The following is a 15989-nucleotide window of genomic DNA, read 5'->3' as shown; positions in this document are numbered from 1 at the left end:
GGGCTTTGAAAAATGGCCTCTATTAAAATACATGTACCTCACTTTGCTGTATAGCAGAAACTAGCACAACATTGTAAATCAACTACACTCTAATAAAAATTTCAAAAAAATAAAATAAAATATATGTACCAACCACTGGAACTGCTCACACTTCAGGCCAGGCTCATCTGACACAGGGGACAGATGCCCATGAAGCCACCTCCCTCACTGGACCATTCTTTTCCCTTTCACATTCTGCTCTGGCCAGCCCAAGATCAAATACCTGTCACTGGGCAATAAAGTGATAGGCAATAATAAATCAGTGGCCCTAACGGGCAAGTTCCTTGAAAACTCACTGGGCACAAACGGCTGGCATTAATAGTCCGGTGAGGCCACCACTGTCCTTCCATGAACGCTGCACGAAAATACACAGCTGGCAACAAAGAGCCTGGGGGAGCAGATGAACGCCCACTTATAGAACAATCGTGATGAGGGCAACAGGCAGCAGTTTGGGAGGCGGATTTAAATCTCATTAACAGCAACAAAAGCACTCACTCCAGACGTACCATGTGTCTGTGCTCCTGCCAACAGCCGTCCCCTCCCTTCCGTTCCTGTTTCCACCACTCCAGTAAATCTCTCCTGTCATCATTTCATATAAAACAGGCTCCAACTTTGTCAGTTCTAATGTTTGTAAGAATCTACTGTGAGTACGAAACACGACTACCCATCTATGAAACCAAGGTTTCTATTCAGGAAAAGGACAGACCAAGGAATTCCTCAACGCAACTTGGAGGGTTGTTTCCACCTGTAAGATGTGCCACCATCGCTCACCGTCAGCTGCGCTGGGGCCAGGATTGATGAGTGTCTCCAGTGTACAGGGCCCCCTGGACGACATGATGGCTGGGAAACCGGGCACCAGGCAAGCAAAGATCAGCACCTGCTCTTCTGCACAGTTTGTCTGAAGTGCTTGAAGCCACAGGAGAAACAGCCTGATTCCTTCACATCTTATCTAAAAACAATATCAAAGGCAACAAAAGTAAATACGTACATGTATTTGTAGAAATGCATTGCAATGTAGCATTGGTTCTGGGGGAAAATAACCTAGAAGCTAAAAGCATTACTGAAGTCCTGCACCGAGTCCTTGCCTGAGTGACCAGGAAGCAAGGGCACTGCAACCCAGCACGAGGGCCAGAGTGCCTGAGCTCCAGTGCAGCCTCAGCCACTTTCTAGCTTTAGCTGTGAGCCGTGGAGGACCACTTAACTCCTCTGTGCCTCGGCGCCCCCATCTGTAAAACAGGGATGATAACAGAGTTTTCCACAAAGTGCTGGTATGGGGTGAAGCGAGTTAGAACCGCCCAACTCACATAAGTGCTACCTAAGCATTTCCTATTAGCAGTATTTCATTCCTTATGGCAACAGCACCCATATCATCAATGCTGTGCTTTGGATAGAATTTTTGTCATGTCACTACATTATGCACATGTATGACGTTCTTGAAAATCAGGACACTTAGAGCTGAATAGGACCCTGAAGACCTGGCTCCCCTGTCTGTGTCCCTACTCTATTCTCTCCTACCCTTTGCCATGCTCCGAATCGTTGGCATCACCGGCAGAAAATATCCATATAGGCAGATGTGCCCTTCTTCCTCCTCTGCACTTACTTTCAACTTCCCATTCCTAGAATTCATAAACACAGGTAACTCCATTTTTATATTCCTAAATGGCTGGGAAGATGTCAATAAAAGAGGTTAAATAAGCAAAGGAGATGAAAAAAATGTCAGACGCAGCTGAAAGATGTAGTCAGCCCCAAATACAGGCAACTGAGGGGCTGCCTGATCTCCTTTCAGTGACACCAAAGTGGTGCTGATTCCTCCACAGCAAGTGTTCAAGCCAAGCCCCAGGCTCTGCAGGAAAGGTAAGCAGAAGAGGAGAGACAGGAAGGAAGGAAGGGAGGGATGGAGGGAGGGAGGGAGGGAGGGAGAAAAGCTTGGCTGACCCCCCAGAGAAGTCAAATACACCAAGACAGATACCCCATCAACACTGATCCCATGACACCCTTCCAGACATGCCCTGGACTCAGCACTGCTCTGCTCTGCTCAGCCGCTCACACCTGCCCAGCAGGTAAGATGAGTGGTGACGATGCTGAATACATAATGCTATTCAGCACCCAACAAAAAATGACAGGGCTCTATGTATATCTAACCAAATTATATCAAATTTAACAAGAGAAAAGTTTCTACATACTTCGATCACAAATCTCCAATTTTTTATGTTAACTGCATTAAGATAATTAAATATCAATAAGTCCAATAATAAACAGATGATAACAAGCTGGTAAGTTTTAGCTATAAGACCATTAATTAAAATAGGAGGGACAAAATATGGAACAATCATGAAACTAGGGACAGTTCATCTCTTTTTTTCCAACAGGTAAGAGAGAGTGAACCTATCCAGTATGAGTGGCTAGGATTGTTTAAACTGATATAAAACCAAAAATGTATTAGCTTATTAAAGGCACACACATAAATTAAATAGCTATGAAGTTGAATTATCTTCCATAAAACATACATCCCAGGCTGGCTTCTTCTGCCACTTATGTTTTAGGGTCATCTTATTCCAGCATCAAATGGTATACTTTTATAAAAGGCACATTCATTTTAAAATAAGCCAATTTTAACCTAAATTACAAGATCAATCTGCTGCAAATAAACATTCAAGAGTAAGCCTCTGCTGCTCTTTTTCCCCACAAGCGTTCTCAAAAATAGCAAAAAATAATTGAGAGACAACTATAATTTTTAACAACAAGATTACTGGGGTGAACAGAATCAGGCACATTAGCTCTGAAGCTTAGGGAGGATTGGTTCAACTTCTCTTTTCCGATGATAAAGCTGAAGCAGTCAGCCCCTCGTCGGTGGTCCCCTGGCTGCACACGGCAGAATCGAAATTAGAACGCAGGATTCCAAACTCTGAATCCCAAGCCACTTTCTCCTAATAATGTTTAAAATCTCTAGCACAATAAATTATGATGTAAGTACAAAAACTCTAACAATATTTGTCATATCATTTCTCAATTAAAATAAAAATTAAGTTAAATGGCTTTTAAAGATTTTTTTTTCAAAATGGCCTAATTTGGTCACTTTATGGCATGAATAAGTTTAAGAGTAATGAAAAAAGCCATTACACTTTCATCTAAAATAAATACCTTAAGAGAATTTCCAGTGTGTAGAAGCTTCTTTAACGTTGAGCCTGAAAGTTTAAAACAATGAATTAGAAATGGAGTATATGAATGCATATCTAAGACCTATTTTTTAAAAATTAGTTTTAGAAAGAAAAAATGTACTTATGACAAAAGATATCATTTTTAGAAAATAAAAGGAAGAAGGCTGACCTTCAGAAGCAAAGCAATGTCATAGAAGGAGAGATGTTGTTAGGATAAAAATACTTTAAGTATGAACCTCTTCAAAATTCTTTTAAAAGAGTCAAAGTGATTGATATGAAGGTAACCCAAATGCCCACAGTGGATTATGTGCAAATGTCTCTGTCAGGCACAAAATGAATGATTTCTTTAAATCTCTAAAGGAAAACATAATATAAAACTACCACTCACAAAACATTTTTACAAGACCATTTTGCAAATATTCAGGACAGCATGTCTCTCTCTTTGCAACGACAACCACATTTATGGGTTCTGTCCATCAATAAATCATCTAGCAGAGCACTTTGGTCACTGTTGAGGAGAGGGATTCAAGGTTTCCTCAGAACTACACCAGCTGGTGCTGCAGCCCACTGGGGGGAGAAGTCTCCCTCATGAGGACGGAGACATAGTACCTATTACTCGCTAGATGTGTTCATGCCTTTAGCATGGAGATGGCTTGGCAACCACACCTCAGTATCACATGTAGCCCCTAAATGAGATCTCAACCTCAAAAAGGAAGTAATCTTTTAAAATAAAAATAAATTGGAAGTCTTAAGCGAGAGAACCGTTTTTCCCAATTTTTTTGAGGAAAAAAAATTATTTAGATTTCCTGATGGAAAGTTTTGTGCAATATTTTAAAATTGGATATCGAGTCACTTTACACCACCAATATATTTTGAAGAAATAGAGCCAGTGCCTCGACAACTGCTACAGGTCGTACCTATGTGGACAGATACACGTGTGTCGGTTAAATGCATACACTTTAGGAATTCATTACCTGGAATGAAATCATTGGCTTTCTGAAGGAACCTTGTACAGCTATCTGTTGTACTGTTGATAACACCTAATGCTGGGCTCGGTGGGAACTCACCATCGTCGTGACTAGGTTGCAGCACTGAATTACTAATGGTTTGTGATGAAGTAGGAAGTTAAAACGCCCACTTCCCTCCACATCTGTCACCAAAGCATGTCCAGTGATTTGGGGTCCAGAGTCAGCATTGACTAGGCTGGGCTCTCTCACAGCCGAGCCCTGAGTGCCTGTGCTCACGGGACTACTTATCCCACATCTGTCCTCCACCGGGTCCTCGTCCCTCGCCTCCCTGTTCATCCATTCTTGGACCAAGTCCGCTCTGCCTCAGCTTAGTAATTGCTCCATTATGCCCATGAGGACCTCCCGAGGCTTGGCAGAGCCGGCAGAACCTCACCTCCCGGGAGACTCGGGATAAAGTCTGCACAGACAGCTCTCTTCCCAGACATCCGGCAAATCCACCATCTTGCAACACATTCTCGGAAACACTTTCTCCTGGTCATTGTGTGTGACCACGGGGGGGTTGTCAGTCCTTCCTTCCCCTTCTTAAAATGGGCTCAACATTTTTATTTTAAACTCTCAGCCTACCCATAGTTGCCTATATCCACACTTCCCTACACAGGGAGGAGAAAATACATAGGAAAAGGACAGACTTTACAAACAGACATATAGAATCTATGTCCCATATCTGTCAATAGTTCCCTACTTTTTGAAATGATTCTGTTAATTCGTCACAGCAGCAACAGAAAACTAATACATATATATTTGATCTATTCCATCCTGCTGTATTCAGAAACTCTCAGGTGTGTGAGGCAGTGCAGCTTAGCAGTTGCAAGCCAGATTCAGGAGCCAGACTGCTAGGGTTCAAATCTAGGTTCTGTGCTTACTGTGTAACCTGGGTCACTTACTTACTTTCACCATGCCTGAGTTTTCTCATCTGTAAAATGGGATAATAACAGTGCCTACCAGAGAGCATTGTAATGAGGTTTAAATGAGTTTATATACATGCTTAGAACAGTGTCTGGTACATGCGAAGCACATTCCCCCTGAAAGATAGGGCATCAGCTATTCTCTAAGGACCTCTTTTTAAATAAGATCAACATTATAAAGAAAAATGTGTGCAGTGCAGGCACATGTCAGAGGGTTTCAACATGAGAATTGGTGATGAGTACCTGAGAGCCTTCCCTGGCCACATTAGGTATTTCTTAAAGACCCTAAGTTCACAAAGATATTTCTACTTTTACTTTACCATTATGAAATCCGTTTCATTTTAATTTCAAAAAGTTTCTCTCTGTATTTCATTCCTGTTTGGATTTTTAAACTCCTCAACCAAACTGTGATTATACCCACCTCCATCTCTTTTATGTGCCTCTTCAACCCTACTGATTGCCACTATATTGACTCATGTGAAAAAAGAATAAATGAATGAGTACAGTAAAGTAGTTGAAAAATATTGAAAAGTCAAAAAGCTCAATATTGAAAAATGAAAAAGTATTATGAAAAATCACATTAGTTTAAATATTTATAACACAGAATGTATTATAATCTTACTTTCCTGGCTTTAATGGAAGCAAATTAATCAATGTTTTCAAAGTCTACTTCTTTGCTTATCTCACTGATAAGAATTGCAATGCTTGAAGATTTCTCCTGATAAAGTGGCAATCTTTTCAAGATCTTTTAAAGATATTTTTAAGGCCACAATTTCACAAAGACGTGTCAAATCTAACTTTAACATTATAAAATTCTTTCTTATTTATTTTTAATTTTAAAAAAACCTCCCTCTGGGTATGCGTCATGCCTCAAACCAACTAATAAGCAATGGCAGTATGACATCAGAGAAGGGGCAAGAACATGGAGAAATGTCAAGTGAGTGCTGGTGCACAAGCTCTGCTGAAAGCGCCAGTGCAGCAGAAGCAAAGGACTTTCTGGCACTACAGCATCTAAGCACAGGAGAGCAGCAGTCTACTGGAGGAAGCTGAAATTAACAATGATTACCTCAAAATGAATCAAGGGCCTAAATGTGAAATACATAACTATAAAACTTCTAGAAGGAAACACAGGAGAAGATCTTTGTGATCTTGGGTTAGGCAAAGATTCCTTAGACATGACACCAAAAGCACAATCCATAAAAGCAAAACTGATACATTGGATTTCATCAAAAGTAAAAACTTCTACTCTTTGAAGGACACTATTAAAGAAATGAAAAGATGAGCCAGAGCCGGGAAGACAGTATTTTCAAATCATATATTTGATTAAAACACTTATAACTAGAATATGTGAAGAATTCTTAAAATTCAGTATTAGGGGGGAAAACCCTCAATTTAAAAATAGGCAATAGATTCAAAGATACACTTCACCAAAGACATACAGGTGGCAAATAGCACATGAAAAGATGCTCAAGATCATTAGTCGTTAGAGAAATGCAAATTACAACCACAACGAGATACCACTACCACTAAAATTAAAAGACTGATAAGACTAAGTGTTGATGAGAATGTGGAGTAATCGGAACTCTCACACTGCTGGCAGGAATGTAAAATGGTACAACCACTTGGGAAAATAGTCTGGCAGTTAAACATATGTCTTTATTTGATTCAGCCATTCCATTCTCAAGAGACTGGAAAGCACATGTCCACACAAAGACTTGTACACAAATGTTTACAGTAGCTTTATTTGTAGCCACATACTAGAAACAACCCAAAGGCCCATCACCAAATGAATGGATAAAAAAACTGTGGCATATCCATTCAATGGACTACTGTACAACTTAGAAATAAAAAGGAATGAACTATTAATATATGTACCAACACAGATGACTCTCAAAATAATTACATTGAGTGAAAGAAGCCAAACAAAAAAGAGTACACTGCATGATTCTATTTCTATAAGACTCTAAAAAATCAAACTATAAGGACAAAAAGCAGATCAGTGGTTGCCTGGGGACTGGGGGGTGAGCTGGGGAAGGGTGGAATGGGGCAGGAGGAAACTTTTGGGAGTGATGGCTATGTTCATTATCTTGATTGCAGCAATAGCTGCACCTATGCTTAAACTTATCAAAATGTATATTTTAAACACGTACAATTTGTTTTATGTCAATTATACTTTTAAAAAGCTGTATTTTAGAAAAAGAAAAAACAGAGCAGGTAGCCTGGAAATGACTGAGTGAAAGATCAGGGATGGAGATTGTGGTCAGACAGAGATCTGCATCATGACAAGGGCTGGAAGAGAAGTCAGGAAGCCACAGAAGGCGAGGGGGTCAAGGGGCTGATGGGTAGCTTGCCATGAAGGAAAAGGGCTGGGAGAGAGTAAAGCCATTAAAAAAGAAAAGCAAGCGAGCAGAAGATCAGAGGACATGGCAACAACAAGGGGAAGAAGGCAGCATCGTCAAGGGAGAGAGGTTTCCGTAGAAGGGGTGGTGGATGAGGTCTGGAATGGGCCTTGAAGGAAAAAAGACTGTGGTCTCACCCCCATAACCCTGAGGGAGACAGAGAAGCATCAGAGAAAACCCAGGTTTCTGCAGCCAAGGAGGTGAAAGCAAGAGGCCGAGGCTGTAGGGCTGTCGCTTAACCCAAGAAGAGGGCTTCCGGAGGGTAGAGCACAAAGGCGAAGGAGGGGAAGAAATTCAGAGCAGTGATGGGGGAAGCTCCCGAGAGAGGATCCTGGGAGGACACCAAGTGAGCTGACAGGGCATCAGGCCCAGCCAGCCCTCGGTGGGCACGAGGCACACAGGGCCCCGGACTTAGCCCAACCTGGCTGCGATGCACCCTGAGGGAGTCCTGGTGTGAAGTGCCTGGGGAGCCCCCGCTCCCTCGGGAAGAGTGGGCTGACTGGGAGGGGCCCTGGGAGGGCTGTCAGACTCAGACTGCCGAAGAGTGAGCAGCAGATACTATGAGAAATGAGCTTCAGAGAGTGTGTTCACATCCCAGGCAATGTAAGCCCACTGGGTAGCCCAGGGTATACCCAACACAGGGATACTCTTTAAAAGCCATGAACATATTTGCAGTTTAGTTATGTACCTGGTTTTTATACTATGTATAAGAAAAACCTAGTTGAACAAACTAGATTCAGTGACTCATATATAAAAACCATGTATGAAGTTTCATACGTGTGTGAACTTTCATTAATTGAGCCTGCTCCTTTAAGCCCAAAGGTTATTTATTTTTTTAACATTTTTAATATAAAACATCTCTAATACAAAATATATACTTTCATCCACTCGGCAAACATTTACTGAGTACAGACGCAGCACTATACACTGAATGGGACAGAAAATCTTCTTTATAGAAGCTCGGGAGTAGTAAACCTTCTTAAAGCGAACACATGTATAACTTGAGTCCTGTACTAAGACACATGGGCACATGAAGGGGTGCCACAGCCTGCCCTTGCACCAAATATCCCTGGTTTGCTGCTGTGCATTCTTTGTCATCATCTCACTCCCTGTCAGTTCTCAGTATTACTCTCAGATAAGGCTTCAAGCAGCCACGTTTACCCACCATGATTTACTGGCTTAAAATGGACTTCAAGAAAAATCTAATAAACAAATTTTTTTCCATTTGTAATTAGTAATGGAAATTTGCAAATAGTTGAGTAACAGGTCAGCATATATCACAGAGTTCATAAGTGTTGTGTCAGCCACTTCCCTAATCTCCTTACTCTCCAAACATCACTTGAATCAGCATCTCCAGATGCTCAGAATAATGAGCCAGTGTTCATTTCACACTGCAAGCCTTAGAGTTCAAATATGTTCCTTGTTCACAGATTTACAGCAAGGAGCCAGCCTTTAAAACCTTACAGACTATTTTTTCCCTCTAAAAACACTTTTAAGAGAAATAGAATGTCTCTCTTTGCTATAGACAAAACACGATGACAAGCTAAGAAGCCGACTTCAAACACTGTGGCAGTTGATGTTTCGAATTATCTCCTTCCTTCTCAGGGTAAAATGTGGCTATTGGGTGGGTCTGAGAGCTTCTAAGACTTGCAGATACAGGAGTTGCTCATATTTTCGGCTTCTGTGCCTAGTAACACTGTCATTTGTACTGTGGGGCAGGAAGCATCCTGTGTCAGTGGTGTGAAAACCAAACTCCAAGGTGCTAATATTTCAGAGTACCTTGGCCCCTACCAGGCCCAATTAACATTTAATTAAGAGGTTTACACAGCAGTGTTCTTCCTATTAGGTAAGGAATACCAGATATCTATATAGAATGCGAAAACGTACAATAACGGAGCTTAGGTCCCTAGACTGTCGGGCGTTGGGAAAAGCCTCCTGCCCTGACCCCGGAGGTTTTGCACATGTCAAGACGCCAGTGCTAAGGAGAGATCCAAGACACATTCCTTCCCTTTGAAATCTGGTATTTCCCCACAATTTCTTACTTTCTATAATGAACTTGGACAAGACCTTGAGTGACAAATAGCAACAGTTTTAACAGGTCCAAACAAACTCGGAAGAGTGCAAGAGGTACAGCTGAGGTATTAAAAAAAAAAAAAAGTGTAGAATTACAAATCCACAGTCGCTTATTGGAGATTTCAAAATCCAAAAAGCTATGAAAACAGAAACGTTTCTGTGTAACTCTTTTTTGTTTTTACATTTTCACTTTTTTTTATTGGAGTATAGTTGCTTTACAATGTTGTGTTACTTTCCACCGTACAGCAAAGTGGATCAGCTACACGTATACACATATCCCCTCTTTTTGGGATTTCCTTCCCATTTAGGTCACCACAGAGCACTGAGTAGAGTTCCCTGTGCTTTGCGGTACAGTAGGTTCTCATTAGATATCTATTTTATACATAGTATCAATAGTGTATATATATCCATCCCCATCTCCCAATTCATCCCACCCCCCTCTTACCCCCTTGGTATCCATACGTTTGTTTTCTATGTCTGTGTCTCTATTTCTGCTTTGCAAATAAGATCATTTATACCATTTTTTTAGATTCCACATATATGCGTTAGTATACATTATTTGTTTTTCTCTTTCTGTGTAATTCTTTAGTGGACAAGACCTGACGTGACCTGAACTCATGCGGTGGCAACACCGGGCTAGCCTGAGGCTATTTGGGGTGTAGTTATCTCACAATGATGAGTACTTACAGCTCAGGCTACAGAAAACCTGACACTCTGGGTTACAGGGTGCTGCCCAGGCCCCTGGGGGTTACTTACAGACACTAACGTTGACTCGATGGTCGTTATGCACCCAGGCACCACACTGCCATTCTGAAATCTGGGAAACTCTGATTCAACCCACATCTAGCCTGAAGAGCATCAGAAAAGGGATGTCGGCCCGTCGCAACACCAACTTCTACCCACTTCGATAAATCGCGCAAAAATTTATTTATCTGAAAAGAGCCTGCTTGATTCAAGCATTAAGTATACAAGTGTCAATAATAAGGATGATCTGATACACAAATGCTCATACTTGAACGTCCTGAGACATGATGCATTCTGACTGAGTTACAGAGCCGGCTTATCCTACACAACGGACAAAGACAACACCTGCTCTCCCAGGGGCTCAGGAGACCCGGCGCTCTGCAGCCCCCCGAGCCAGAAGTCACTGTTCTCAGAAAGATACTCTTAAACTGGGTACCAACGCTACTTGTACCAGCAGTTGTAACCAGCCCACGAGGTCCTGGGCAGAGTTAAAGTGATACTACACACTGCCTACTGGGTACCTAAAGTTTCACAACACAAGTGGCAAGTTAATTTCCACATAGTTCTAGTAAGTTCATTCATGCTGAGGGGAGCCTACTAGTCTTCAGACATTGTAAAGTATTATCTGAAGAAAATGAGGGTGGTTTTCACACAGACGACATAAACAACATTGAAGGATTGTAAGGAGCACAGATGAACACTGCATGCAGGTATTTTTCATTGTCATCCATTCCTGCTGTACCGCAGAGCATCACAAATCCCCGTGACGTCGCTCTAACTTATACTTAATGTTTAATTTTTTTTATTTTTACCTTAATTTAAATATAGAAGGTCAAAGCATCAGTTAAACAGAAAGGCTATCAACAACTCTAAAATTTAAAGAAAAACTTTCTTCGTGTGTTTGAAAGACTGAAAGACCAAGGCACGACCTTAAGATAACGATTTATTCATTCAGTTCAATAGTGTGCTTGGTATATATATTTTACCTTCTTTACATTTATAACATTTATAACATATAACTTTAAATAATTCAGTTTATATAAGGATCGGTTACAGTTTTCACATAAATAATCCTAAATTAAGTTTAGGACCCTGAATTTTGGAACATCCCCTGACTGTGCCACGTTCTTTCAGGTTCCCTGTCTTTTTCCTATTGATCTCTCACCTGGAAAGCCCTTCCCACACTCATCTTTCAAGGCTCAGACTGAAATGACCTCTTTCAAAGGCTTCCTCAATCCCTCTGAATAGAATTATTCAACTTTTCTTCTTTGCTCCCATTACACTTCTTGTAGAGCAATGATCATACTGTACTCGTTTTTTCTCACCGAATCCCCATTAGGCAATCAGCTTACATAATACAGCATGGTGAGATGCTCTGTTTTTGCCCCTGAACTTTGCACACAAAAGTCTCTCCCTCAATAAATATTTGAATGGATGAATGATCTAATAGTTAGGATTCCACTATAAGGTCATGCTCTCCTCAAATACGACCACCTGGTAAGGCAGAAAAGTTACAGGAAATGTCAGAGTCCTCTAAGGCAGAAGGACTAAACCGGACACTCTTTAAAGATAAGGTAGAATTCACAATCAATGCCACAAATTACTCTTGTTATACTGTGAATAGTAAATTGAGAGTAAACTGTTAGATGTCGAATACTGGACAGAAGGGCAGCCACGGTAACTTGCTTTATTTCGAGTTCCCTCTTGCTGCCACATTCTAAAACGGTCAAACAAAATAATTCTGAGTCCATGATAAAGGCCTGAAGGACAAGATATTCTTGCAAGAAAAAATGTAAAATTATTTAAGTAAAATAATCCAGATCAACTTTATGTGCACAGGAATCCCCTGGGACTCTTGTTGGAAAAGCAGGCTGTAATTCAAGAGGTCTGGCTGGGGCCTGAGATCCTGCATTTTCTAACAAGCTCTCAGGTGAGGCTGAGACTGCTGGTCTGTGAACCACTTTTAGAGCAGGAGACAGATGATGTACTTCCCTCCAAAGTCCAGGTGGGACTGTCTCAGCTTTAATTAGCACACTCTTATTAATATTCCTTGCTGCAACCTATCTTGATGGTGCTGATTATATAAAACAATACTGAAAATACTACTGGAAGAAATCTATATTACTTAAAATTTTTGTAATTGTTCTTACCTATACTCTGGTAATGCCATCGAAAGAAAATTCGTTCAGGTAGAAACTGCAGTATTTTCTATAAAACAAACAAACAAAAATTGATAAGATATAAAGAGAAAATAAACAACAAATGAAATTACACATTTTCAGTTAGCCCACAGTACATGCTGTATATCTATATATAGAGAGAGAGATATTTCAGAAAAGAAAAAAAAACTTCGTAATAACATAAATATTGCACTTTATCTTGGACCCCAACGGGACAGTCTCTTTTACTTGCCCCAAGCAAACTTCCTTCCCTGAATGTTTTAAAGAGATTACTGTCCCAACTTACATTCTGCCTATAAGAAAGAAAAGAAAAAAAGAAAACCTGAAGTGATCATTTTATCTTAATTAAATTACAGCCATTGCTTAAATATTACAAGAATAAGCTCTCAAATGCCAGATTCTCTAGGTGTCTTCTTTTTCACCTGCCACTTCCCATTTTCATTAAAATCATCACTGGTCTCTGGACAAGAAACGGAATTGGGAAGAAAGATGAACAACAAAGAGGATAAGACCTTACTCAGTGGAATAAGGAAATGAAATTGGTGGCAAGAATTTCTTGAAATTAATAGCTAAAAATTAGTTTTAGGATTGTAGTTATGAATCCGCCCCCCCCCCCCGCCGCCTCTGGTAGATACAATAATGAACAAATTTACAATATACAAGAGTATTGGGCGAATGAAAGCAGCTTTTCCCAAAAGACCCAAACAAATGAGAACGACATTTTTTCACTCTACAACAAGTATTGGCAAGTTACTCTTGGGCAGTAACAGTCCTTGTATTCTATCTGTAACTGCCTTTTAAAAAAATGTAGAAAATCCAAACACTGGTTAAAATTCATTCCTTGGTATTGATAATATATTACTATTTTACTATGAAAATCCTCATTCTAGGTTTACCTAGCCTAACAGTCTAACATTCTGAAAGATTAAGGTAGGGACTTCCCTGGTGGTCCAGTGGCTAAGACTCCACACGCTCCCAATGCAGGGGGCCCGGGTTTGATCCCTGGTCAGGGAACTAGACCCCAAATGCCGCAACTAAAGATCCCGCACGCTGCAACAAAGATCCCAAGTGCCGCAACTAAGATCTGGCACAGCCAAATAAATAAATAAATAAACAAATATTTTAAAAAATATATCAGATTCCTATGATTAAAAAATTGAAAAAAAAAGATTAAGGTAAAAAACTTATTGATATATTCAGACCTCCTGAATAAGTATATTTCCAGGCAGCTATCCACACACTGCCTCTTCCATTCAAGCCAACTTGGGGTTTGGTTTGGTTTTCTTGGCGTAACTTTCCAACTGGGTCAGCAACATACACGTGTGTTTACCTCATTTGTTCCCACCTGACAATAAAGCAATGTGTAAGAACGTCTACTGGGAAAGCCACCACAGGTAAACCTGATCCAATGTGGGTGACTCTCAAGGGCACGACTTGTCCCGGCCTGGACGGCTTTCCAAGCAGCCGGGCCTCACTGTAAACGTCACCTCCTCCATCACCTGTCCCATCGTCCCTGGCACAGTCCTCACCCCTGGCTGACTGGAAGCCCCATGAAGGCCAGAATACCCTGAAATATCCCCAGTGCCTGGATCATGCCTGGCACACAGTCGGTGCTCAATAAATATTCAGTAAAAGAATTCTGAATGTTTTTTACTTGTGAAACTGTGAATTTTATAGGTAATCCTGATCTTTGCTATGGTCTTATGTTCACATTGACATAATATGTACCTTATATTTCCTTAAACATAACTGAATTAGTGATGACATTTACATTAAAATACATTAAAATGTGTGGGCATTTTTTAGCCCTGAACCTAGTAAAGAAAACCCAAACAAAAAATAAAAGCTGTATCATTTAAAAGAACTAAGTTTTTCAAAATCTGATAAACATAAAATATAAATGTATTTAGTTACATAATTTGTTATAAATTCTACACGCTACACATCTACAAAGATGAAAATGCTACACAGACCATCAAAGATTATTTCTGATTATATATTAAAAGCTGTACATAGCTGATCACACGCTGAAAATCACTGATTTCTCTCCTCCATTTTTCCACTTCAGACTTCCCCTAGAACATGTTGGTTATCTTTTAACCCCATAATTCTAAAGGGTATCTTAAATCTGTTTTACTATGTGATAATACTGACATACACTCGAACATACCTACACACACACACACACACACCAGATCCCACTTAGTGAAAAATATCTACAAGGCTTGGCACTTGAAATGCAGAAATAAAATAACTATGAATAAAATACTTTGTCTTTACTTCTAAGGGTTTCATGATTCATAGGCAAGAGAGACGGTAAGGAAAATATCATTCAGGGAAAAAAAGAAGCCTGACAGAAATTTGTATGACGTGTTACACGGGTGAGGGGAAAGCACCTCCCATCAGTGGGGACTTCATGGACTGCTTCCTGGAAAAGAGGACACTTGGGCTAAGACTTACAGATGAATTAAATTAGCCAAGTGGAGGGCAGGAACAGAGGAGGAGCGCGTGTGAAGGTTCAGAGGCAGACAGCAGGAGGCAGTAAGCGCAGCGGGCAGGCGGCTGAGGAGGGACGAGACGGGCCTGGAGAGGCGGGCGAGGCCGGGGCTGATGCTCTCCCTGGAGCAGGTTCTGTAAGACAGCTGAGAAGAAAGGCAGGGGCGTGCAGGAAGAAGCAGCGGTAGTATTTCAGACAGGGAGTGAAATGGCCTGGACCAGGGGCAGCAGGGTAAAGAGGAGAAGCTGGCACAGTGACATTCAGAAGGGGAAACCGTCAAGGTGGACGGGTCGAGTAGTTGGGTAAATGGAGGACTCAAGAATGACGCCCCCCCACCCGCCAGAGGGCTCGGTAGATGGCAATAATTTTATCCAAGATGTCAAATCCAGAAGGAATTCCATAAGTGAAGCATGTCAGGTTTGGTTCTGGACATCCTGGAATTTGAGGTGTCAGTGGACCACCTTACTGAAGATGTTCTGCTAGGCAATCGGGTATATGGGTCTAGAATATAGAAATGGGATCTGGATGGTAACAGAAAACAGGCAGCAGTTAAAGGAGTGTGTATATGAGACCCTTCTGGGAGAGAGCTTGAAATGAAATGAGATAAAACCCAAGCACTAACAGTTTCCTGAAGTTCCGCTAAGGAGGTAAGGATGCGGGGGGCCGGACGGGGGAACAGAAGTTAGAAGCAAGTGTGCACAAGTCAAAGGAGAAACTCTGGATGTGCCAGGTGTTTGTAGGCTTATTGTGTTAAAGATTAGAAATACTTATGACTAATTGATATGACAACTAGTTAGAAAAAGCTAAAGATGCTGGAAATGTGGGGAAATCGATGCCACATAACAAAGTGACTTCAGCGTTAAATCAAGTGAGCTCGATGGTTTCCCTTGCCCAGAGAACCCACAACTTTTGTCGGCCAAACACCAAGTGCCAGGCAGGATGGATCTATCAGTCTATAAACTGTAT

At 41.0% G+C, this 15989-nt stretch overlaps 1 protein-coding gene across 2 annotated transcripts in view; it reads right to left on the bottom strand.

The window, feature by feature from the left end:
* RALGAPA2 (Ral GTPase activating protein catalytic subunit alpha 2) overlaps positions 1-15989 on the bottom strand; it is a 285468-nt gene that overhangs the window by 225668 nt on the left and 43811 nt on the right. For both annotated transcript variants that reach the window (XM_061209921.1, XM_061209922.1), the window contains exons 4-6: positions 12497-12554; positions 3181-3224; positions 811-988 (exon numbers count right to left, since the gene is read on the bottom strand). In XM_061209921.1, the coding sequence (XP_061065904.1) occupies positions 811-988; positions 3181-3224; positions 12497-12554 (280 nt within the window). The remainder of the gene's footprint in view (positions 1-810; positions 989-3180; positions 3225-12496; positions 12555-15989) is intronic.

The sequence above is a fragment of the Eubalaena glacialis genome, chromosome 13, assembly GCF_028564815.1.
Source record: "Eubalaena glacialis isolate mEubGla1 chromosome 13, mEubGla1.1.hap2.+ XY, whole genome shotgun sequence".
NCBI classification, from domain to species: domain Eukaryota; kingdom Metazoa; phylum Chordata; class Mammalia; order Artiodactyla; family Balaenidae; genus Eubalaena; species Eubalaena glacialis.
This window is presented reverse-complemented; position numbering and strand designations above follow the sequence as displayed.